Raw genomic sequence first — 26,830 nt, forward strand, 5'->3', positions numbered from 1 at the left:
AAGTATGTTCAGTGTGTATAGATTTTGTATCTATGAAAAAATTTTTTCCTTTTGGAGTGAACCACAAAAATTAATAGAAAATTAAAGTAAATATAGGAAGCCTTATATGTGTTAGATTGTATCCCCTAGAAGCAGATTCTGAGGAGGGGATTTAGGAGCACATCACAGTCTATTGAGGGAATGCTCAACAGGGAAAATCCATCAGGGAGTGAGGGAAGCAGGGCACGGAACAGACAAAGAGCAGAAAAACAGTGTAGTCTTGTGTAAAGTCTGTATTCATCTCAATTCACTTTTCTCTAGGGTGTAAGTCACATCATAGGGTCGTTTCCCCTTGGGTCAGCTGGACATGTTCTTGGACCTCTGTGTAGGGCATTCAGTGACTATCGCTCATGGTAGGTGGGTAGAGTCTTCCACTCCCTGGGAGACTGAGCCCAGCAGGGAATTCTCCAGGGAAGAGGACCAGCCAATACTCAGAGCAGCTGAGGATATTGGTGTACCAGCCAGGGAAGGGGATCTGGACAAGGCACCAGGAGCAATGTAGCTTTCTTCTTCTTTGCCGGTACTGACTTGTGTTGACCGTAATTCTGAACTATCAGTTCTAATAGCTGAGTCATAGAATGTGTGGGTTTTTTCTATGTAGGTAGCAATGTTTACAATGATAACTGATTTTTTCCTCCTCCTACCCATATTTTATGTCCATTATTTCTTTTTCTTTTTTTCTATGTTGAGTAAAACCTTCATTTTGTGGTAGAATATAAGCAATGATAGAGGGCCTCCCTTTTCTAAATTTGAAACAGAAGATAAAGTGGCAACATGCATTCATAGATGTTTTAAGACTAGCCATCCTTTCATTCCACTAACAAATTGCACACCCCTGGGTTCATTTTGCTAATGTGCACACAGGCTATTTGCATGTGTATGTATAATGAGATTGATCTATACCCCTTTTTTTGTGATGTCCTCATTTAGTTTTTTTTTTGTACCAGTTTACATTCCCACCAACAGTGTAGGATGGTTCCTTTTTCTTGGTGTGGATTTCTTTTTATTTATTTATTTATTTATTTATTTATTTATATTTTATGGCTGTGTTGGGTCTTTGTTTCTGTGCGAGGGCTTTCTCTAGTTGCGGCAAGTGGGGACCACTCTTCATCGCGGTGTGCGGGCCTCACTATCGTGGCCTCTCTTGTTGCGGAGCACAGGCTCCAGACACGCAGGTCAGTAATTGTGGCTCATGGGCCTAGTTGCTCCGTGGCATGTGGGATCTTCCCCGACCAGGGCTCGAACCCGTGTCCCCTGCATTGGCAGGCAGATTCTCAACCACTGTGCCACCAGGGAAGCCCCTCATTTAGTTTTGATATCAAGTTTATGTTAGTCTCAGAAAATGAGTTGAGGCAGTTTCCATCTTTTCCTCCTCTAGGAGAGTTGAGGAGATATGCAAGCTACCCATTCCTTAAAGGCCTGTAAATCATTTGGGCCGTGGTTTTTGTTCGTTTGTTTGTTTGCTTTGTTTTGTTTGTTTAGTTTTTTTTCTTTTGCTGATTAGATTGTAACAATTCAATGTAATGATTATAAATCTATTCAAGTTTGTATTTCTTCTTGAGTCATTCTTGATAAGTTTTATTTTTCTAGATATTGTCCATTTCTCATGTCTTTCCTTATCTTTGTTCTTTCCTTATTTCATTTTTATTCATTTATATCCTCATTTAATTATTTTCTTCTTTTTTGTTGCGCTTCTTTTATTGTTCTTTTCTAACTACGAATCAGATAGTTTTCTCATTGATTCTAAGACTGGATTCTTTTCTAATATATACATTTAAAGCTATAGATTTATTTCTATGAGCTATTTTAGTTTCATCCATGAATTTGATATAGACTTTCTTTCATCAATGGTTGGTTCTAAAAATGTATTATTTCTATCATGTTTTTCTACTTAAACTATGTTTTATTTAGAATCAGCTTTTAAGTTTCTGAATATATTGGGAGGTGCGGCTTCATTTCTGTGGTTGAGATGAAGTTCTCAGCTGGGTTAAGAAAATGCCTATCTAACTTCACTTCTTCACTATTTGTTGAAATTTGCTTTGCTTTGCTGCCTAAGACATAGTCAATTCTGTAAATCATCCATGAATTCTTGGAAAAAAACTTTTTTCCCTGAAAATTGGATGCATGTTTCTACTGATGTCCTTTAGATCAAATTATGTATGCCTTTACTAATTTTTTTCTGCCCATTTAATCTAGCAGTCATGGAGAGAGATGCACAAAAATCTCCCACACTGAGTGTGCCATGGCCACATGAAGATTTTGACTCTAATTGAGATGAAAGCATTTCTGGTAGTTGTACAGTAGAATAATTTCAGGAGTTCATTTCCTAGTTCCCTTAACTTATTTTTTATATTTTTGGTTTGCTACAATATAAAGTCCTGAAGTCACACATTATGTGGGACCCTCCAAAGCCAAAGCATGGGGCTACTAAAGTTTGTAACAGATATTGCACGTTTATTTCTGAATATAGATCTTGGCTTTTTCCTTTATGTATTTTGTCTGCTGGCTCTCCATTTTTGTCATATGGAGATGCACATTCGCTGAGCGGGGACTTCTGGCTGTGATACATGTCTGTACATTTTTATCTAGAATTGCAGGGCAGTCGTATGTATAGGCATCTCCTTCCCCACCCTCACCCCCAAAAATGTCACATTGTAGAGCAGGAAATCCAATACATGGTAAACTTGGCTATACTGTGTCCGGCCAGATAATTTTGTGAGGAAAAACAATTAGATGAGAAGTATGGTGTCAGTGTGCCCTTCTGTAAGAATAGAAGTGATAAGCATTTATCTACTACACCTTGAATTCTGGATCTGGTCCTAGTAATATACATGATATTCCTGCCAACTATCTAATGGCCCATTAAACAGTTTCATTTAACGACAGCAAAAATATTGAACATCTGCTATTCCAGAGACTAAGAATAAGCAGTGGATAAAACACCCCAAGTTCCTGACTTTGTGGTGCTTATAGATAAACGAGAAAATATATACGTTTTTTAGTAGACAGCGTTAGTATTGGTATGAGTATAATATGTATTCTAAGTATAATAATTGCTATTGTAGAAGTGTAACTCAGGCTGATAAGTACTAAAGGGGAAAACAAAGCAGCGAATAGGAATTGGAAGTTTTATCAGGGGACATTTGCAAATAGAGGTAAAGTGGGAGCCTGTGGGAGCCTCATGAAGAAGGGGGTTTTGAGTGCAGACCTGGGGGACACAGGGTGCTAACTACACAGTCTTCAGCTGTCAGAGAGAGAACATTCCAGGCAGAGGGAACAGAAATGCAAAGACCTTGTGTCTGGAGAATTCCAGAAAATAAAAAGGAGAGGTATCACTGAAGCGCTTTGTGGGGAGTGCCTTTACCTCTCTCTGATTCTCTTTACACATCCCATGTATGCAATAATTGGGACACATAGATCCTCATAATATATTCCTAACAAGAATAATTACCATTCATTGACTACTTTGTGCCAGACATTTCTTTTTTGTAAACTTTCTCCTATTTTTAAAATATCCCAGAAAGCCTGACATATTAATTCCTTTTTATATACTAAAAGAAAAATCTTAGAAGTCTTGAGTACTTTGCTCCAGCACATAGATAGAAAATGCTGTATCTAAGATTGGAATCCAGTTTGAATTTCACTAGTTTTTGTACTATTTAACATTGCCATCTATGAGCAGCTGACTCTGATGTTTAAGCCATTTAAAGTATATGGGTATTTATCTACTTCCTGTGGAAACTCAAACTACAAGTTGGTTAAATCAGTCAAACATCCCGAGCAAAGGTTATTACATGTATGTAGTTATTTTCTCTTGAGAAGTGGGTAATTCTTGATGCCGTCTGCTTCAATCACGCCTTGGAAATCATACTGGAATATCTTTTGCCAAGTATTTGTTTTTTCTGATGCACATACAACCCTTGATTCTCCCATGCGGGGAAGGTGCAGTGGTGTTCTGAAGCCAGCCTGCACTGATTCTGGAGGGTCCCATCTCTGAGTTTAGTGATGTCACGTGGTCGGTTTTAATTGGCCATGCCCAGAGTATTTGTACCATGATGACAGGCAAACACACGATAATTCAAAGATTCCATTCCCGCCCCACCAGAGCTGATTGTTAAAAATTCACCAGCTCTCCACTTGGTAAATAGTAATAGAGTAGTCTTATCATTCAAAATTCTAGAAAATTTTAATGTTTTCTTCATCACCATTTAGCACTGTGAAGAAAATAATTCCTCAACAACAACATCCTCTAGGTAGGATGCTGTGATTGTCGTAGAGTTAAAACCCAAAATGTCAGTGGTTACACACAACAGAAGTTAGTTTCTTGCTCATAAAAAGCTAAGAGAAGGGCTGATGGGTGGAAGGCGCTTGGAGGAACCAAGGCTCCATCACTGTCACCATCTTGGTAGGTGGCTCCCTCAGTCACCAAGCTCCTGGGCATCAAGCTGGCAGAAGTGACAGAACATGGTAAAAGGCATGTGGGCGTTTTTCATGAGCCTGGTCTGGGAAGCTCAAAAATGAAGTCCACTCACATCTAAGGAGAAGAGAAAACTGGTTTCAGCTAGTCAGTCTGCACGACAATGAAAATATGCCCTATCTTAATACATGTGTCTTTGTCATATTAATGAACTCATATTACTGTGAGAAAGAGGTTTGTATAATGTTGAAGTTGTATTAGTTCATGTGTCTTTTTTCCTAGGCAAAGAGAGTCAAAATAGTGGGAAAAGAAGTAGGATAGTCAGCAGGAAGAGCCCCCGGGTCAGTAGCTGGGCAGGCAGAACCCCGTCAACCCCATCACACAGTTGGAAACCAGTGCCTGCCCAGAACTCCTGTCCCAGGAGCAAACTAGCCTGGCCCGGTTCAGACTCCTGTTCTCCGCCTCGGCCGTCCAGATTATCACCTGAGGAATTAGTTATTGTTGTTCTTAGTGCCCTGGTGATGAAGTTCTGTAGACTTTGAGTAGACTGCCTCAAAGCTATATTTCCCATAACTCTGCTATTTTTAGTGTGCTATCTTAGAGATCCATATAGCACATATACACGACATAGCTGATCCACCCATAATTAGCCAAAAGAAAGTCACAGTGCCCAGTACATTTTCGGAATATAAAATACATCAAAGTTTAGACCATTTAAAATCAAAGCATGTGGAATTATTTAACAAAAAATGTGTTAAAAATCAATACTTTATATATGTATGGATTTGAAATTTGACAGCCCTGGCTTTTGATTTTCCAGATCATAAGGGAGTTAATTTAGGAACAACCTTCGGTGCTTCTTTTTGAGGGAGGAGAGGGATTGCTCAATGAATCACCAGCTGTATCCACAGATTCCTCAAAAGTTAATTGAAAATTTCACCATGAGACCTTTCTTTAAGAGCGAAAAACGAGAGGACTGTTGGCTTTATTAGATTAACCTCCCTCTTGGACTGCATGCTGATAAGCACAGGATGCTCTGCGATGTCATTTGTTTTACTTCTCTAGGCTTTTCAGTGGCTCCAACGATTCCCTGGGCGCCCACTGACAAACCTGGAAAGTCATGGGAAGTCACAGTTTCCTGAGCATCCAAGTTAATAAATCAAACCCAATGATGTTTTCTAAACAGGTTTGAAAGTGGAGGATATCTCCTTTCCATTATTAATGAGCCCTCACAGACAGTCATACTCCAGAGCAATTTGTCATAATTTCAGAACCCCAGGTGTCCCTTTGTGTTCACATCACTGGGAAGGGAACGTTTTGTGAGTAGCTATCTGATTCTTCTAACACCATTCTTGCAAAGACTGCTGAAGAGTTTTATGAAAACATGATTTTAAAACATTGAGCTTTTGTCTAATGCTAATGAACAATGAAAAGACAGTTCCCCAAGTCTGCTGCTCTCCCCTCTCCATATGTATACACATATATATGTAAAATCTGGCTTTCAAGAATCACTGTCTTTTATCTTGTCTTTGTCTTGAGCCTTTATGGGACATTTACAACTTTATCATGGTCTTGGACAAGTCACAGCCTCCTTCAGCGTAGTTTTCTTTGCCTACACAACAGGGATGGTTATGCCTGGTGTTTGCGAGAATAACGTTTTGCAAAGTGTCAAGTGAAATAGAAATGAAAATAGCATTGGCACAATTTGCTGTGCTGTCAAAGGAATAGAGCATCTTTCCAAAGATGCAGTAGACCCTTATGGTACGATCTTTCCAGATGTGGCTTACGGTCAGTCACATTTTTGTGCATGCAGAGTAACTTTTACTTGCCTGAGACTTACATCAGATATATCTTGAGAGAAGAACATACACACGGTTATCTGAACCTGTAATTGTGAGCCACATTCTAGAGTGTTCAGTGGTTCAACATTTATTTTCTGCCAATAGTAAAATTTTAATGTAGTGGTAAATATACTGTTGTCAAGACCAAGTTTGTGTGCCTGATGCACAGTGAGGCCAAACAAGTCAGAGTTGGAGCAGGGCAATGTTTATTGCAGGGCCAAGCAAGGAGAATGGGTGGCTCGTGCTCAAAAGACCCAAACTCTCCAGTGGGTTTCAGGGAAGAGTTTTTGTAGGCAAAACTTGCAGGGAGGTCTGCTGGGTTGTGTGACCTTCTTCTGATTGATTGGTGGGGAGGTAACAGGGTGGTGTTCGGGAATCTCAGTCATCAGCCTTCAGGCTCCAACCAGTGTGGGTTTCACATGCCTGTGCTCAGCCGCAAGTTACCTTCCTCCATCTCTGTGCGGGGGCTTAGTTCCTGTAGAAGAACTCAGAGATATGAATCAGATTGTTCTGTATATCCCCTCAGGAGGCACCAGGACCCTGCCCCATCCCTGCACTGTTGTTTCTGGACTGCCTTTCCCTTGTTTCTGCATTCCCTCACTCGTCTAGTTAGTAACTGCTTGAAATGCGCTTTGGAACTCAGGGAAGGTCTAGGAGGCTGAAACCTCTTTCCTACAAACAAGAAACAGGGGACACAGAAAGGCTTTTGTACCCAGTAGGGCCCCACAGGGTTCTGTCCAGTTTCAATATAAGTTTGTACAATTCCATTACAGGTGCTTTGGGTGGTGTTTATAGGAAATAGAAAGGGATGATTTTCAGGTCCAGGACAGACAACTCACTTTGCTAATCACTATATTAGTAAGACAAAGACTATGACAGCAACAATTCCATACACAATTTTGAGTTGCCAAGAGAAAAATCTCTCTTCCATTGCACAATCTTTATATTTACCCATCATCAGGTCTTTTAGGAATGAATGTCACTGATGACAAGGAAAAAGGCTCAGCAATAAATTGTGGAAAATGATCACTGTGTCATATAAACAATTGATGGCATACATATGTTCTGTTACATTAGGTTAGCAGAGTCATCACGACATGGAAAACCAATTTCATTAGGCTGTTCTCCAAAACTTGGAATGGCTTTCTGCCAAAATTTAACATGTAAAGTTTAGTTGGCATTATTCAGTTAGAAGGGGCTTAGTGCCATGGTAAAACATTTAAGCCTTTGGTAGAGATTTAAAGAAACAGGAAAGGATGGATTGTTAGTAATTATATTGAGCAAAATTACCCATCTATATCTAATTGTCATCTGTTTTACTACTATGCAGTCTTGAGTAAGACATCAACTCTCTTTGCTTTTCCTGCAGTCTCTAAAAAGTGTTTGTATTAGTTGTCTAGCACAAAGAGGACTGAATGGGTTTCCAGCAATAGGTCTAGTGACTTTTCCATTGTGTTTCTTTCAGGTTGCTTTCAGCTATGTAACATATTTCGATCCCATGAAATGGAAATTGACCAGTGCTTGCTGGAGTCCCTCCCCCTGGGCCAAAGGCAGCGGCTGGTAAAACGCATGCGCTGTGAACAAGTCAAAGCCTACTATGAAAGAGAGAAGGCTTTTCAGAAGCAGGAGGGGCTCCTGAAAAAGCTGAAGCATGGGAAGAATCAAAAAGTTCATTTTAACCTTGCTGACATGATACAGGATGCAATTATCCACCATGATGACAAAGAAGGTAACGACAAAATCATTTTCTGATGTAGTGCTTCATATTTTTGGTCTGTTGTTTTTTGGTGGGTAAGTGGGAGATAGAATTTCTTTTAAATATTAGAGGTTTTCTTTTAACTGTCTGAAATATTCAAGAAAAAATTACTCTTTTCAGTGAACATAGTTAAAAGTCCCAAGTCTCCTCGTAAAAGTGAAAAAAGGGCAAAATTTTCGTAAAATCGTTGTATATGTTTTTTAAAGAATTACCTGCCTGAAAAGCAAGTTGTTGATTCAAATCGATAATGAAACTTTTTCCCAATGAAATTGTTTCCTTGATGATGAGATCGTGTTGTGAAATTTATTATTTCATACCTGGATTTATATATAGTAGTGAAGTCACTTCCCCCCAAAACTCTTGGGAGAGAAGAATCAATCGGCTTATCCCTTAAAGTTGGTTGGCTTGTTGTATCAAATTTTATTAAGAATACTCAATCCAAATTTCAGTTGCCTTTACAAGATTATGAAGTTTCTTGATTTTTGTGTATTCTTTTGTATGAATTTTTTTGGTTTGTTTTTGGAATCTACTTTCCAAAGTTCTAATGTGAGAGAGATTTTCCAGCTGTAGGTATACATGTAGAAAGCTTCAAAGAAGCAAATATAAGTTAATTTATCTTGATTGGCTCTAAAATTACTGGTTGAGTTAACCTAAAGCAGGTATGCAATGAGTACAGACCCATGACCCATTAACTACATTTCAAAATCAAAATCTCTGAAAAACAAGGGTTTTTTTTTGTAACTCACTCAGTGGCAGAGTCGTCCCAGAGCTATTTATATTTTTAACCTGTCCAGTCTGGAAAAATAATAAATTTAGTAACATTGGTCCCAAAGCTTTCAACAGGAATTGTGGATCTAAGAAAACTGATAGCCCATCCTGTACAATAATAGCAATAATAATAAGACGAAAGTAGTTCTCTTTATGGTTTTGTGTGGGCATGCTAGTCAAACTAGAAGACTCTGAGAAGCTCTGAGATTTTTTTTTCTTAAAATGGAATGAGTGGCAGAGAATCTCCTGGCTGGGAAGGACCTAAGAGATCATGTCGTACAACCTCTCCTCTTACACGTGAAGGAACTGAGATGCAGCCAAGGCACCACATCCTCTAGAAAGCTGTCCCAGAGCACTTTTACCTCCTATTTTATTATTCTCTTCTCACTTATAGCTCTTCATTGAATGGCCATCTGCTCTGTGAAGCTATAAGCCCCTCGAGGGGCAGGGGACTGTCTGTCAGGTTCACCACACCCCTTGCCCCTTCCAGGACCTTCCAGTAGTGTGGAGGGAAAGAGTGAGCAAGTTTACCCAGAGGTAAACTAATTGTTGGAGAAATCCTAAATTAGAATGCAGGTGGATTTAAGCCCTGTATCGATTTAACAGTAAAGAAACAACAAGAAAATATTTACAAAGTTATAAAAACTTCTGTGTAAAATAACTACAGGAAAAGAATAACACCTAAGTTAGTGTTAAAAAGAAATTAAGCATAGTAAAATAGTAAGCCCAGAGAACAAGAGGAATCTATTATATATTATGTTGTGTTATGTATTATAATACTTTGCAAAGACACTGAAGTCATAGAATCTGAGTTAATACTTTTTACGGAGTTGCTATAGGCTTGGAACTGTGCTGTCACTTGGGTGACCAAAGAGCAGGAAGAGAGATGAATCCTATCTTCAGAAAGACTCCAATCCAAGTACAAAGAGAGAAAAAAACCTCAATAAAATAGAAAACAATAAATGAGTAAAAATGAAGTCTGGTGGAAGCAGAGTAGTTGGGCAAAGTTTTTTGGTGACTGTGATTTTTGAGAAACTCTGATCTTGATGGTTGCTTAAAGCTTAGATCTTTGAAGGAAGGAAAGAAGAAAACCCTACCCTTGGGCCGCAGTGCAGGTGAACAGCTTCAAAGAAGTGAGAGTCCCACACAAGGAGGTCTGTCTGAAAGGAGTGGAAAGTGAAGATATTAGCTGCAAAGATGGTTTTAAGTAGATAACTTTAGTGGGGATGCTTCAAGGTCTGGTCTTAAAGCAGAATGCAATGGGAATGATCGTATAGACCTAAGAAGAAAATTCATATGCTACAAATGGTTTTAAGCAAAGGTTAATCAGGGATAAATATCCGTAGGGACGCACTGAAGGGTGAGAATAAGAACTGGAAGCAAAGACACCAACTAAGAATCCATTGATGAAACGTTAATGGAGTGAGCTTGGTTGAGCTTGGTTGGGGTAGTAGCAGTGGGAATTGGGGCAAAAGAACAGACCCAACAGTCCTATTCCATGGGAAAAGTACACTCATTCATCAGATATCTACTGAGTCTTTATTATGGTCCAGACAGCTATGAATGGAATAGACAAAATTGCTACCTATACGATGCTCAACTGTCTTGTGTGGGTGACCACAGCTAGAAAGATAAAGTTAAACATGTAGATAATGATAAATGCTGAGTAGTCCACAGTTACCTCCTGAAGGTATATCAGGGAAGGAGCTTTTCAGGTGAGGTCAAAGCCCCTGATGGAGAAACCAGTGTGATAGGAGCAGATGAATAAATGAGGAGGGCAGAAGGAGAAGAGCCAGACCACATGGGGGCTGGGAGGGTCATCAAAAGGACTCTGGCTGTTGTGCCCAGTGCCTGCTGAAGCCACTGGGGGATTTGAGCAGAAGAGGGACATGGTGTCACTTATGAGTTAACAGAAGCAGCCTGGCTGCCACATTCTGAACGGATTGAAGGATTTTGAGGGCAAAAGCAGGGAAACCGGTCGTGAGGCTCTGTTGATAAATTCAGCAAGAGATGATGGTGGCTTGGACCAAAATGGAACAAGGATGTGGTGAGAAATAGTCAATTTGGGAGTATATTTTTAGAATAGAGCTGACAGGAAATGCTAATGAACTGGTGATTGGGAGTATAATAATTTTCGATTGCTGCCATAACAAATTACTACAAATGTAGCAGCTGAAAATAACATAAATGTATTATCATATAGTTCCATAGGGCAGAAGTCTGGTGTGGGTCCCACTGGGCTGAAATCAAGGTACCATCAGGGCTGCTCCCTGTTTGGAGTTTCTAGGGGATACTCTGTTTCCTTGACTTTTCCAGTTTCTGGAGGCCATCTGCATCCCTTAAATCTTAGCCTCCTCCTCCATCTTCAAAGTCAGCAATGGTAGATTGAGTCTGCCGCTCATGGTTCGAACTGTTGTTTCTTTTCTGTCCTTGCTCGCATCTCCCTGACCAAATCTTTTGCCTTCCTCTTCCACTTCTAGGGACTCCTGTGATTGCATTGGGCTCACCTGGATAATCCAGGGTGATCTCCCTATTTTAAGGTCAGCTCATTAGCACTCTTAATTCCCTCTCTCCAGATAATGTAACATACTCACACACATAACATCAGAGGGCAAAATTATGGAATCAAAATCCTACCTGCCTTTTTAAGGAACCTCCATCCTGTTCTCCATAGTGGCCCAGCAATCCCACTACTGGGCATATACCCTGAGAAAACTGTAATTCAAAAAGAGTCATGTACCACAATGTTCATTGCAGCACTATTTACAATAGCCAGGAAATGGAAGCAACCTAAATGTCCATCAATAAATGAATGGATAAAGAAGATGTGACACATATATACAATGGAATATTACTCAGCCATAAAAAGAAATGAAATTGAGTTATTTGTAGTAAGGTGGATGGACCTAGAGTCTGTCATACAGAGTGAAGTAAGTCAGAAGGGGAAAAACAAATACTGTATGCCAACGCATATATATGGAATCCAAAAAAAAATGGTACTGATGAACCTAGTGGCAGGGCAGGAATAAAGACGTAGACATAGAGAATGGACTTGAGGACACGGTGGGGGAAGGGTAAGTTGGGACGAAGAGAGTGGCATGGACATATATGCACTACCAAATGTAAAATAGATCGCTAGTGGGAAGCAGCCGCATAGCACAGGGAGATCAGCTCGGTGCTTTGTGACCACCTAGAGGGGTGGGATAGGGAGGGTGGGAGGGAGGCTCAAGAGGGAGGGGATATGGGCATATATGTATACATATAGCTGATTCACTTTGTTGTACAACAGAAACTAACACAGCATTGTGAAGCAATTATACTCCAATAAAGAAGTATTAAAAAATAAAATCCTACCTGCCATGGGGAGTGAGAGGTTCATGGATTATATCAAGTTTGTTATGCCCTGAACAATCAGAAAAGCTAAATGCTCTTAACTGTGTTAGGGGTGCCTCTAGGAAGTGAGAATAAGAAAGGGGGTGTCGTGTTGGCTGGAGATATAAACTTGAGACACATGAACATATAGCCCAACGATTCTATAATATCACTTAGGGAATGAGTTTAGATAACATTATAGGAAGCACAAGGACTGAGTCCCAAGGAATTCCAATATTAAGAATTGAGTGAAATGAGGTAGAACCACCAGAAGAGGAAAGGAGAAAAATGAGGTGAGGGTGCTTTTCTTGGAGCTAAATGATAAGAAATTTTCAAGGAGGAAGGAGTGATCAACTATTTCCAGAGCTCCTGCTCAGTCCCACGGGAGGAAGACTGAGACTTGACCATTATGGTTAGAAATATGGAGATGATTAGTTTTGTTGAATTGTAAAAAACAGAAATCTTAAAGGACTGAGTTCTAACAGAGGGGAAAACAGAAATGGACATGGAGAATATACAGAGCTCTTTAAAGGAGTTTTTTTTTTTCAGTTGAAGTATAGTTGATTTATAATATTGTGTTAGTTTCAGGTGTACAGCAAAGTGATTCAGTTATACATATATATATATTTTGAATTATGTTCCCTGATAGATTATTACAAACTATTGAGTTTCCTGTGCTATGCAGTAGGTCCTTGTTGGTTATCTCTTTTTTATCTAGTAGTGTGTATATATTCATCCTAAACTCCTAATATATCCCTGAGGAGATAAATGATAAGGGACCCCTACAGAGGGAAGAGAAGGCAGGGGTCTTCTTAATGATGGGAGAAATAACAGCTTGTGTGTATGCTGAAAAAAATAATTCATCTGAGAGGGGAGAACCAGTGGCATTGGCATAGGGAGGAAAATTGCTGGAGTGAGGTCCTTGAGTTTGCAGATGCTGATGCGATCTGAGACCTAGGTGGAGGGTTTGCTTTAGCTAAGACCAACGATAGCAGTAGTTCTCAGCCCTGGCTGCATGCTAGGGTCATCTGGGGAGATTATGTTTTTAATTTCAACATCTAGGCCCTACCCGTAAAGATTCGGATTCAGTGTGTCTGGAGTGGGGCAAAGGCAGTTTTCAAAAACGTCTCAGGTGCCGTGGTGCCCAGAGAGGGTTGAGAAGCTCCAGTCTAGGGTCATGGGAGGAAGGATGTGGTGTCGGGTGCTTATGGAGGCTCTTCCTGCATCATACGCTCGCTGATGGAAATGCTGTGGCTGTCAGCTAAGAGTGGGGCTGGGGAGGAGGAATTGCAGCTTAAGGAAAGAGGGGAACATGGAAGAGTGGGGGGAATGAATGGACCAGAGAGAGACCATATGAAAAAAAGGACTTATAGGTAAAATTAGATCTGAACAATAAAAAAGAAAGATCACGGGGTGTCACGGCCTCTCCATTTCTTTGTTTTTATTCTTAACTCTTTGATTTACTACCCTAAAATTTTCCTGTAGCTCCACATTTTGCTTGGTGTAGTGACCCATGAAAGGTATTCAGAGTGATGGGTACAACAGGAAACCGGAAAAAAAATCACACATACACCACAATATTCTTTGCACTCCTGCTATGCACGACGAACTGTAATAAACCCTTCCTATACACCACCCTGTTTATTCTTTAGGGCAGAAAAACACAAGCACTTTCTGAAGATTCTTAGAGAAGAATGTCCTCCAATACAACTTACATAAATTTATTTCTCCCAGGAAAGACTTTCTGTTACTGATGGAAGCAAAGGTGATGTTCAGTAACTGAGGTCAGCATTAGCATCAAATGATGAAGAAATAGTTGAATGACTTAGAATTCTGCAAGAGTTTTAATTTGTAATAAATGTTTAACATTTTAAGTATATACATTATTGCAATATAAAATAAAAATTTCTGTCCACAGAGGTTGTCTTAGCTGAGGGTGCCATAACAAAATACTCTAGACCTGGTGGCTTCAACAACGGACATTTCTTTCTCACAGTTCTGGAGGCTGGAAAGTCTAAGAGTAGGATGCTGGCCAGTTCAGTTCCTGGTGAGGGCTCTCTTCCTGGCTTGTAGGTGGCTACCTTCTTACTGTGTCGTCACATGGTGGAGAGAGAGAGTGCTCCTGTCTCTTTTCTTTTCTTATAAGGGTACTAATCCCATCATGGCAACCCTATCCTCATGGCCTTACCCAAACCTCCCAAAGGGCCCCCAATCCTAATGTCACATTGAAGGTCTTCAATATATGAATTTGGGGGGGGACACAAAAATTTAGTCCATAACAGGTGGTATATTCATTTTATACTTGGAGCTGACCCAAGAATGAAATATCTATCTATATCTATCACTTCTTTGAGTCTCTCATCTACCTTGGAAAATTCCACCTGAGTACCAATATACCTCACTTTATCAGAGGAAAAATATTAATTCCTTGCAAATGGAAGATATTAAATTGCATTGAAGGGGTGAGTAATTTCTTCAGAGACATTAAAACCTCTCTAGCACATGTTTTACTTCTTCTGGAAATGTATCCAGGACAAAGTTTTCATTTAGTCATGGTAGTCATATTTTCATTTATTCTTAAGCTACCCAAATAGTCCAATGTACACATTTATACAACTGAGAAAGTTAAAAATATTGCCATAAGAAAAACTCTTTCCATTTAAATTATTGTTAAAAACTTTGCAGAGTGTGTATTTGTGTAAATTATTTTATCTCTTATTTTCAAGTTCTTTCACTGGCTTGCTGAGTGTAAAGGATCAAATATACTTTTTCAAAGGATGACATGCTATTTGTGCTAAGGTTTATAGTATCTCATTAACAAGCAATTCACAGATTTTTGTTTAACTTTCTAAATGTTGCATTTTTGTAAGTGTAAATTTAGTATCTTCGACACTTTATTGCTCTCTTCTGAGAGCTGGTGATTTTTTAGTGTGTAATCTGTCATTTTAATGTACTCCATCAGTCTAAAATGGAGTACATTTTAGATTCAATAATTCTTTTCCATCTAGAAAGGAAAATTTGTTCTAAATTGTTTTAGGGGTTTCAATTTAATTGTCTTTGAGTTATACCACATTAGAGAGAGAGAGAGAGAGAGAGTAATTTTCCCTATATGCAGAGAATATTTAAATGAGAATGTAATTCCTCTGTTAGAATTGCTACTCCCAAATATCAGGTTTTACTAATTAGTCCACAATATGTTTTTACTAAAAGTAATATAAATGGCAATGGAGTGACTTCATTATGCTTTTACTATTTAGCATTCTACAGATGTTTTCAACACTGTCTGTGCTTTATATGATTTTAGTCACTTAATTCTTCCAGCAGCCATATTCAGTAGGTAGGATATTCTCCCCGCTATATGGGTGAGGATAATTAGCCTTAGAAGAACTAATTACCATCTCAGGTCTACATGAGTTGAGAAGCCATGTTTTTGTTCATAACACTACACTGTTTCTCACGTTGATTTCTTTTTTTAAAATCACTTTATTGAGGTATGCTTGACAGAAAAAAACTTGTACACATTTAATATATACAACTTGATGAGTCTGGAGATAAGTCTACCTCTGAGATACCATCACCAGAATCAAGGCCATAAACATCTACCACCTCCAAAAGTTTCCTGCCTCCCCCTTCATTTTTTTAATTAGATTGTTTTTCTTTTGTGGTACGAGCACTTAATATATCACCCCTCTAGCTTATTTCTGATGCTAAAATGAGCTAAATCATCCACTTCACAAGTTGATTTCCTTCCATTTGCCATTTGGAATTCTTGCTTTCTCTTGTCTAGTGGAGATTTCCGTCCACTGTTAAGGGAACGGCCAAAGGCACGGACAGATATTCTTTATGCTCTGGTGTTTTCCTTCCTCTTTCCCTGATCAGCTCCCCTCCCTTTTTTCCTTTTTACAGTTTAAGATAATTTATTAATTTAGATACCAAATATCTACTGAGGGCCTGTTTTATTCCAGATACACAAGGCACTTGCAAGCACAGTTATAGACCTGTAATGTCAAACTTCAGTTGTATCTCCATTTTCCTTAAAATTCTGAGTCCTCACTTAGGAAAAGAGGAAACTATCAAATTAAAGCAATGTGAGACTCTGTTTCCTTCTCCTGTCTCTCCAACCCCTGGTCTTCAGTTCCTTGGAGGGCTATGGTCTAAGGTCCATGGTCAAAGCTCCGACCTTAACTCTTCTCTTCCTACCCATCCTCCCTGGAAGGTCTCACATTTCACCTACTCTAATGATTTCCAAATCATATCTAGACTTTTCTCCTCAGCTCCAGATGCCACCATTCTGATGCCCTTACATTTCTAACTTATTATGTTCAAAATCGAGTATTTATCTCCATGTATTTCCCTAATCAAAACTTCCTCTTCTGTTTTCTATTTCAGTTAATGTCACCACCATTTCCTTGGTCTTATGGCCCAGAAATCTGGAGGTCACATTGATTTAGGTGCACATTTGTAAAATGCTGAAGGTTGTACCTCCCCTGAATAATTTATGAGAAGTATCATATATCTGTATATTATCCAGAGCCTTCTAAGAATATGCCTAGACTGCAATGAATTCTTACCATATGTTGGATGATCTCCTGAGAGGCTCCACTTAGAATTTTGTAAGTAAATCATTAAGACCAAGTGTGAAGCCTTGGGTCAAAGAATAAATTTTGTATATTCCTTAAGTGTTTTATATATGAAAAATTAAATGAGACTGTGGTTAACTTAAAGCTCATGAATACTTAGCCCAGCCCTTTCCCTGCATTTACTAGATTGGCACAGAAGTTAAAATTTGGAAGTAGTTGGCTACCACATAAATTTATTTAACTTTTAAATTTTTAAAATTTTTATAGCATTTATATTTATTAGTATCTAGAGTATAAATGAAGAAGGAACTAATTATAATTTTTCACCGCTACCATCTAATGATGCTGGCTTTATGAAGATGACCCATGTGCTCTGGCACTGTTTCCCCAGTGGAGGCTGTGGATTTCTACCAAATGCAGCCCCACTCTCTTTCCTAACCTCTCCATCACCAGCTGCACAAACAGGCAGGTAGAAAATGAGACAATCCCTCAGTAAATTTAAGCTGATACCTACAGAAATTGATACTGAGACTCTGCCACCTTGAGAATAGTGATCAAATCCAGTAAGTAGGTACCCAACCCTTGTTCCCTACTTGCATTCATTCTGAACATAATTGGGTGTGATGTGGTTGAGTACTCTACAAGGATAAATATGTCTAGAACTCAAAGGAGTATATACTTGACATGGAATATAGGTAGACGTTCCCCAAAAGAGTTGGATTCAACCAATAGGAATGACTTGGGTATTAGACATTTGGGGTTGTAAAGAAAATGTAAAGCACCCTTTTGTCTTTAAGGAAGAAATAGGGAGAAAGAATATTCCCAGTGGAAAGACATAACAATATATTGTTGTCTGCATCTTCCATGTTCTAAAGCAGTACCAAGCTTGGGCAGAGTGAAAGAAATGGCAAATTTATCAGAACCATCCCTATCTTGTTAACTTCTCAATGAAATGGGAACAGACACCCCCTAAGCTAAGCTGAGAATGAACCTGTTCCTCTCACTTGAAGGGGAATGGGGGTATGTGGGAAGATGTAACTCAGATAAGATATTTTCTGGGGCAGACACAGGAACAAAAGGACCACGTCTAGATTTTAGAGAAAAAGGTGAGCTTTTAAGGTCCAGGTGTATGTCTGCATCAGAGATCTGGAAGGCTGAATGTGTATAGCTTATGTACATGCTGAATCCAGCAACTCCAGGCAGTTTTGAATTTCACAGAACTATGTTCATTGGACTGTGATTATTTCAATGAAGGTAACAGCTGCTGGGTAATTAAAGGTGCCCATTTCAAAACTGGTTATAAAATCATAAATAGCTGGAAATTTAGTGCCTTTAAATTCTGTGGGATTCTGTATGAATTTAATGAGTGGCTTAATATTATACCAACACTGAATTCATACTCCTGAGAATTATTAATTATTTTAACTGCCTGCTATGAAGTCACAACTTTACTGGGTACTGAGAGTGATTGAAAAAATGTAGAGAAAAAATGTGCTTCATAAGCACTTATAATCTAGGTGGAAAGATACACTGTTCTTTAAAAACCAAACCAGAAGTCTATCCATTTAAAAGGAATTGCAGTGGACATTTGTTGGGGTGAGGTGAGGAATAGGTGAATCTGAAACTCTGCTCTTTGGGAAATTTTTAGAGTCTGGTAAGAGGAGAGAAAAGGACTTTCTGGCTGTGAAAAACAGCTTGAGTGCAGGAACAGAAGCAGAGAAAAGCAGGTTTCTTACAGGAGAGCATCATGGTAGAAGCATTGCTGGAAGCTAGCACCAAGGCTTTTAACTCTGCATTTGGAGGATGGGTTGGATCCCAACCTAAAACTTAGGAGCTGTGTGTCCCAAGTCAGGGACAGGCCACTTTCCTATTCTTACCTTCCTCTTCTGCAAATAAGGTTAAGAGGCAGAGGGGAACATCTCTCATAAGTGGTTGTGAGGATTAGTTAAATATTACATGCAAAGAATTTACGTCTGTCATGTATTACTACATACATAATAAATATCAGCTGCTATTATGATTTGAAAGGGAATTAATAGATGCTATTGAAATAGGTGGAACACTCTGACCTCAGGACCTTTGACATCTCAAAATCAAATAGAAAAAGGCATTTCTTTTATAGGGAGGGGTCATCAGGGCTAGCAGGAACTTTTGTTGGGGGGAGGGCTCAGAGGGGGGTGAGCAGACAGCATGATGGGTGGGTTAACAGAACCTCTTTCTCTCTGGGGGCCAGACTGTTTCTGGAATGAGCTATTAGTAGAAGATGTCCATAACCTTAGTGTTGCTGAAACAGAATCAGCCAGAGTCCAGGGGTCTGGGGAGAGGAGAGAAGGCTGAGCAGAGCTCCTAGATCTAGACTGCCCTGGAGGTCTTCACAAGTGTTTGGAATTAATAATTAGCTGAAGAGCAAGTTGTTTTTCCTGATGATATTGTGTGATATTATACGTGAAAAATCAGGACCTTTTTCTTACTGTTGAAACCAGCCTCCTCATCTTCAGCAAATGTCATTCTACTTCTCTTAGTTTTTACAAAGAGATTTTAATATCAGTTAGTGAGTGATAACCTGAGTATATCAGTGTTCAACATATTTAATTAATTAATTAACTCATTCATTCAAAATTAAGGGCCTGTTCTTTCAAGTGTGTCCAACAGTGGCCTAAGTATTGGGGATACCAAGAGAAATAGAGCCTGGTCTCTGCAGCCTGGCGAGAGAGACGCTGCAGCAGACAGAGGCCATTGGTGCTTAAGGTCTGTAGGGGAGGGTCGTTGGGCAGTGGGACAGTGGGGTCAGGGCGGAGTGGGAGGTGCAGGGGACAAAGGGAATGGCATCTCTTGGTTCTTCTGAGGCAGGAAAATAAGCTAAAACTAAAATTGGTCCAAGACCTGAAGTCCTGGAGGAGTGTAAAATTTCAGAACTGCAGGGACTTGAGTATGATTGGGGTTGGGGAGCTTAGCATTGGTCTTCAGAGACCATGAGCGCTATGCAGAGAGCTTGGGAGGTGGAAGAGAAGAGAGAGGGGATATTGGTCTGACCCAAATGTGTTTAACGGCAGATGAGCGCTTTAGCCATTTATGAATCTTCGCATTCCCAGTGTGCACAATGCCACCACTTTCCTCCCCCTGGACAGTGGCTTAAGGCTTTTTCTGGTTATCTGAAGGAATGGCAGCATGGCGGCAAGAGCATCAACATGGCAGCATGAGCTCTTTTAGGTGTCATTCCTTTTTTTTTTTTTTAAATCATTTTCTTTCATGAATATAAGAAAAAATGTAGAAGGGAAATACTGGATTAAAAAGCACATTAAAAAATTAACCCAGTAGTTTTCATATTTTAGCGAAGAAGAAGGCAGTAGTGAATTCTGGTATGTGCAGTAAAATAGTGTCTTATAGTTTTACAGTCTCACTAGTCTATGTCAGTGTCTTGTTCCATATGAGGTTACTTCCTAGACCCGCTCTCTTCTGACTAAGGTGAATGTCTAATGAGAATTAATGGCAGAACCTGAAATCTGTAATTTCTCACTCTGCATACTCTCAAGTTTTAATTAAATTGAAACTGAAAAAAAAAAACCCAATTTAGGTCACTGAATTAACGCTGTGGCTGTGGTCTTCAATCCATCACATTTTAGATAGTATTGCTGCCGCTGGTATAAACCAAGGGTTCTCTGAGTCATTGTGCTCAGAAAAGTCTATGAAAAAAGAAAAAAAAAATGACTAGTAATTTTCATAGGAAAAGAGCACAATCTGTCAGAGTCCCAGTCTGCTGCTGAGGGCACCAGAGCAGCAGCAAGACAATCTGTAGATCATTTTTGCCTTTGACAGTATGACTGTTGTACGCTCCAAAGTAAAATGTTTTACAGGGAAAATGTAGATTTGCCATTTATAAGATCAGAGAAGTCATTTAGTGCATGCAGGAACGGACAGAACTGAATATATTATCAGAGTTTTTCTTGAGGATTTTCAGTATGCAGACAATTTCTAGGAAATCAAAACTTATAAATACTGTTTTGTAAAGCAGCTCTTTGGCAACAAAGTCCGAACTCGCCCAGGAGACCCACTCCCTCTGGCCTTCTCAAGGTCATCATTCTCCCAGGTCCCCCTTCATTATCCACAGCACAGGATCATTTGCATAGAAAAAAATTCGTTGTAATATTTTCCAAAGTGATGAGAAAAGAAAACTGAACTAAGCCATGTCCCCTTCATTTCACTGGTCACTTTCTGACCCAAACTCCCAGCAATCCCACCAAGCCTGCTACCTGCTCTTATCAACGGCCTCCTTGTTGCCAAGTGCACGGGATGTTTCTAAGTCCCCACCAAGGTCACCTAGAAGCAGCAGATGCCACCTTCCATCATCCCTCCCTTCACTGGGCCTCTAGACCTCTTCTTTCTCCTTGGTTCTCTCTCTACCTCACTGATGCCATTTTCTCAGGCTTCTTTGCAGATGACTCTTCAACTTTCCAAACTTTGAACTCCATGATACCCCAAGACTTTAGAGCTTTTCTCTTTCTACCCCCCATCTCTAGGAAATCACATTCCATGCCACGTGTATTCTGTGGACCCTAATTTTTATCCCCAGCCAAGATCTCTTCCCTGGATGTCAGACTTCCTACAGCATATCCTGTGGCTTCTGGTACAACCTGCCCATCCTACACAGGAAAACATAGGCTTTCCCTGACAAGACAGCCTCCTCCCCGTCTTTCCAACTCAGTGAATTACTCCATTCTACCAGGTGTTCATGGCCAACTTCTTGGCCTCTTTCTTGATGTCTCTCTTTCTCTCCTTCCCCCCACTGCCCCAATCCCTGAGCACATTCTGACGGCTCTACTTCGGAACGGCTTTCATAATTGGACCACCTCTCAGCACTTCTGCGGCCACTCTCCTCTAAGCCATCATCATCTCTTGCCTGGATCATTGCAGTAGCCTCCTACAGTATCACCTTGTTTCAATCTATTTTCCAGCATCCGGAATAATCCTTCTAACACTGAAACCCTTTTAGTGCCCCTCTCTGCCTGCACATTTTCAGTGGCTTCTAGGCTCACTTAGAAATGGCGTCTAAAACCCTTCCCACTGGCAAGAAGACCCTACAGCCTCAGCCCCCATCCTACCTCAGTCCAGTCAATCTTCTGATGTCACCTTCTCCCCTTTTCCTCTTACACTCTCCTCCTGAGCCACTCTGGGCTTCTTATCTTTCCCCCAAAATGCCACACATGCTCCTACCTCAGGGCCTTTGCACCACCTCTTGTTCTAGTTCTGCATGGATCCTTCATTTACCTCCTTCAGCCCTCTGCTAAAATGTCACCTGATCAGAGAGGTTTTCTGTGATCCTCCGACCTGAACCAGCCTCTCCCCATATCCCTCTCGCCCTCTCCACTCACCAGGTTTCCTTCTTTTTCATTGCACTTATCACCGTGCAACAAATTCCTTGTTTGTTTGTGTCTGTCTTCTCCCAGTGGAATGTAGGACTACGTGAGCAAAAGCTTTCTTTGTTTCATTCACTGCTGTTCCCTCAGCATCTAGAACACGGCCTTGCACAAAGTAGATAATCAATAGACATTTGTTTAGTGAATAAGTCATGAGTGAAGTCTCTTCCTAATACCTTTTAAGGTTCCACTTCTCCCGGTCCCCAATGCCATTTCCGAGTTGTGCCACCATCTTCTCTAGTCTGGGTTCATGCACTGGTCCCTGAACTGATCACCTTACCTTCAGCTTTGTCCTCCTTCCAACCCACTCATTACACACAAACCAGGATCATCTTTCCAAACCACAAATATAATTTTCCTCTCCTCTACTCAAAAGTCTTATGATAATGATATTACTCTCCAAACCCTTTTCTAGTGACTGGTCCTGATTGATCTTTCCAGAGTGATTCCTTAATGCCACCCCCTCTCCCCCACCCCGTCCCACAAAAGCATCTTCCGTCTATTGGGCTCATTCAGCGCCTCAACACCTTGTTCTGTCTCGTACCTAGACTTCATACACTCTAGTGCCGCCACCCCCCTCCCCAGCCCTTTCTGTCTGATAATTGCCATTCATCCTTTAGTTCCCAGCTGATTTCTAAACCCCAAGCCTCAGGGCACTTCCTCCGAGAAGCCAACCCTGCCTGCCCAGGGCAGCTCCCAGAGTGGCTCGCCTGTATCACAGCCTGTGTCAAAGGAGGTATAATGACATTGCGCTTTTGCTTCTCTGCACCCAGGACTCACAGTCGGTTCCGGAGAGCAGGGCCTGATTCTCCTTTCTCATCGCCGGATCCCAGAACCTAACACAGTGCAGTTGCTTAGCTATTAACCTGTTATATTTTGCACGTTTATTTTGCAAATTAACATAAAATATCTCCACACAGCTATAAATTGCTTCTACAATGTAAAGAAGTCAACAGTTCTTCTCACCTTATTGAACATTAACTTAACATCTGTCTAGTCTAGTCTAATACTTGCTGAAACAGCCAAGGTCAATATATGGTGTCTGGATAAACCGCTCTAGAGTTCTGGAATGCAGGCAGGCTTTGCATAGTTTGCAGGGATTTTTTTGTTGTTGTTTCATTATCCAAGTAGAGCGAAAGCAAAATTACCACTATGAGCACAATCAAAATATCTTTAAAAAAAAATACCTTGAAGCACTTCGTAATCCAACTATTATGTTTCTAGTTACTATATACATATGGGGAATTGTTCTTACCATGATAATAGGAGGATGTTGGAAAAAACCCAAACGCACCTCGTTCCCTCGTGGATTCACTCTACAGATGGTGACCCACTTGATTGTGTGGTGGAAGTTCATGCCTTCATCAGGGCCCCAGATTTTACGTATGAATGATGGTATTGTAGCTTATATTATGCACTTGTATAGTGATTTCTTATAACCGTCCATAATAACAGTGATTTTATTAAAATCGGAGTCCTCGCTGGCAAATTCTTATGTGAAGGGTATTTGACAAAGGGATTTTTGAATGAAAAGTGTCAAATGTCTTTATGGCCTTTGGTCTCTTTCATGGGGTCATTTCCAAATTAGATTTTCCAAAGTCTGGTCACTATTCTAATTTTTCCTCTTGCATTTTTAATCAAAAAACACACAGGCATCTAAAACTACTTACACCCAACGCTACCCTGTTTTTCTATGTCCCCGTTCTCCTTGCTCACAAAAATGTCCTCCCCCGCCCTCTACATGCCCATTTGTCAATGTATCGCGGGTTTTCCCCGAATCTCCAGTTTGAAACCTGATAGTTACGTTTGATGTTTCCTGTCTAAACTGAACATGAGCCTTTAGCATCCAGTTTCCAGATCCCACTAGTGAATTTCAGAAAAGGGTTCTGTCCCCCTACCTGCATATTGTTCAGTTGCCTAAAAGGATTTTTACAGTTTTTACATCACTTCCCCTTTCTCTGTTGCCTGCTCTTCACTTCTGATATTGTATCAGCTCTCATTCATTCGTTCATTTATTAACTTTTCTCATTGCATATAGATGCCCAGGAGAGTGTTAGATGCTAGGCAGGTAAGAGTGAGCAAAAGTAGGCAGGGTCCTTGATTGATGGAGCTTACAGTTCAGAAGGAGAATTCATCCCCTTAGTCTTGTTTTGCTAATAGTACTCAGCTTTCTGCTTTCCTCTCATGGAGAATGTGAACGTGAGTTCCCTGTTATTACTCAGCCAGTAAATGTAATGCTGTCCCACAGCGATAGGATTTATATATATATATATATATGTTTTCTCATAAGAGATTTCTAAAGCCATCCAGGTGCTGTATGTTTCCCTCCCTTTAAGTTTTGAGTGGAGTAGCAGGAGTGCAGTTGGGCATTTCAGAGACTCTCTCTCCCTATAACCTTGTTACTATTCATGGCCCTCCGTGATTTCGTCTTTCCGGTATTATTCTCTGTTTCTCTATTTTGTGCGCCATCGACACGCTACCCCAAGAGTGGTCCCAGGAGAGCAGCATCGCCCACACCTGGGAGCCTGTTAGACACGTAGGCTGGCAGGCCCCGTCCCAGACCTGCTGAATCAGAAACTCTGGGCTGGGACCGGAAGCTGTGTTTTAAGAGGCCCTCCAGGGGATTCTGATGCCTGCTGAAGTTTTCGTTTGATTCTGGAGGTTCTCAACTGGGCATGTTTGTCACACTTAGTCTTGGGATTTACTGAAATTCTCTGTCCAGGGGACAGAGATGCTAAACATTGCACAGTCTTTGGGGCAATGACAAACAGATAATTGTCCTGTTTGAAACGCCCCGATCATCCCTATGGAGAGCATGATGAATCTGGTCTAACAAAGATGTTGCCAGCCTTGAGTATAGTGGCTGGCTTCCTGCTTCTCTTAATTTCCTCACTCTGTTTCTTATTTTTAACTCCATCTCAAAATGTCTAATTCTATTCATCTTTCAAGGCTTGAATTCAGTAATCTTCCCGGATTTCCTAAGCTGAAATAGTAATATTTCTCCTTGGCAACCCCAAAATGCAATCTCCTTTGCATTTTATTCATGGATCTAGATTTGCTTACTTATATCTGCCTTCTAATATCATTCTTGCTATAAATGCCTTATCTTCCCTATTCTGTGCGACTCAGGACAAGGTTATGTCCTCAGTGACTTTCTGTTCCAAGCAGTGTCTGGCATTATGGTTTAGAGTAGAAACCTTTTCCCTTCCTTCCTCCTTGTAGTAGGCCCTGAGCGTAAGAATAGAGTGCTACTGACTTATTTAGCAATGTCTGGAAATACGAAAGAAAAAAAAAAAAAAAAAGGAAAAACCCACATATTACAATCCATGACCAAACTCTCATGGGAAGCAGCTACAAGCAAGAAATCTGTGTCTGATAAATGAGCCGCTTCATGCAGAATTGGTGCATGATATAAGAAGCTATAATTCCACCTCCCACCAGCTGTGTAATTCTAGAAGCCATTTGTGAATACCCTGGGGCAACATAGATTTCTCAATTGCCTCTATTTCCTTCTCAATTGAAACTGATTCTATAAGAAAACAAGATTACCTTCTGGCTCTAATAAAATGAAGATCACAAACACAATTTTATGTCCAAGTTGAATTTTAGAAAGATAAAGCTTGATGTTAAACCTGAGAATTCCGGCCCTCGATGTTCATCCTCTGAATTTCCTTTCCAAGTGGGACAAATGGTAGGGAGCAGTATGCTCTCTGCCTTTGGAAACTCTGCAGGAGTTAAGATGAGTTGCGTTCTTCAAAACCACAGAAAGGGTACATGAACTGGATGACAACGAGGTGCAGCTTGTGGAGGACTTTTTTCCTTTTTTTCACCTTGTGGGATTGTCTTAAGGAGGAAAGGTGTTGTATAAGTCTGCTGGGGCTGCCATAACAAAATGCTGCAGAATGGGTGCTTTAAACACCAGAAATTAATTTTTTTTGCAGTTCAGATCAAGACAGGGGTAAATTTGGTTTCTGGTGAGAGCTCACTTCCTGGCTTGTAGGTCGCTGACTTCTCCTGTGTCCTCACATGGCCTTCCCTCAATGCCTGCAGAGAAAGTGAGCTCTGTGGTGTCTCTTCTTATAAGGACACCAATCCTATCAGATCAGGGCCCCACCCTTATGACCTCATTTAACTTTAATCACCTCCTTAAAACCCCACCTCCAAATACAGACACATTGAGTATTAAGGCTTCAACATATGGATTTTGTGAGGACACAATTCTGTTCACAAAGGTGTATTTTGGTTGAATTCTTATTTCAAGGAGGCTGTGTTTGTTCTTGGCCCACTGGAAAGTGGACACCAAGATGAAATTAGATGTGTGAGAGGTTTTGGGGAAAACACCAGCAAGAGGAAAAGGAGAAGGACCCAGAGGAAGCTGGAGGAGCCTTCAGAACACAATGCTGGTGTGAGCCAGTTGTGTTAGTGTGCTCACACTGCCGTAGCAAAAGACCACAGGCTGGGTGGCTGAATAACAGAAACGTATTTTCTCATAGTTCTGAAGACTAGAAATCCGAGATCAACAGGTCAGCAGGTTTAGTTTCTTCTGACACTCTCCCTGGCTTGCAGTTGGCCACCTCACTGTGTCCTCACATGGTCATCCCTCCATCCCTGTGTGTCTGTATTCTAATTGCCTCTTCTTATAA

At 40.4% G+C, this 26,830-nt stretch overlaps 1 protein-coding gene across 1 annotated transcript in view; it reads left to right on the top strand.

The window, feature by feature from the left end:
- MYO16 (myosin XVI) overlaps nucleotides 1-26,830 on the top strand; it is a 543,552-nt gene that overhangs the window by 122,494 nt on the left and 394,228 nt on the right. The window contains exon 2 of the mRNA XM_036831092.1: nucleotides 7,763-8,026. Coding sequence (XP_036686987.1) covers nucleotides 7,801-8,026 — 226 coding nt within the window. The 5' untranslated portion in view covers nucleotides 7,763-7,800. The remainder of the gene's footprint in view (nucleotides 1-7,762; nucleotides 8,027-26,830) is intronic.

This window comes from Balaenoptera musculus, chromosome 18 (assembly GCF_009873245.2).
Source record: "Balaenoptera musculus isolate JJ_BM4_2016_0621 chromosome 18, mBalMus1.pri.v3, whole genome shotgun sequence".
NCBI lineage: Eukaryota > Metazoa > Chordata > Mammalia > Artiodactyla > Balaenopteridae > Balaenoptera > Balaenoptera musculus.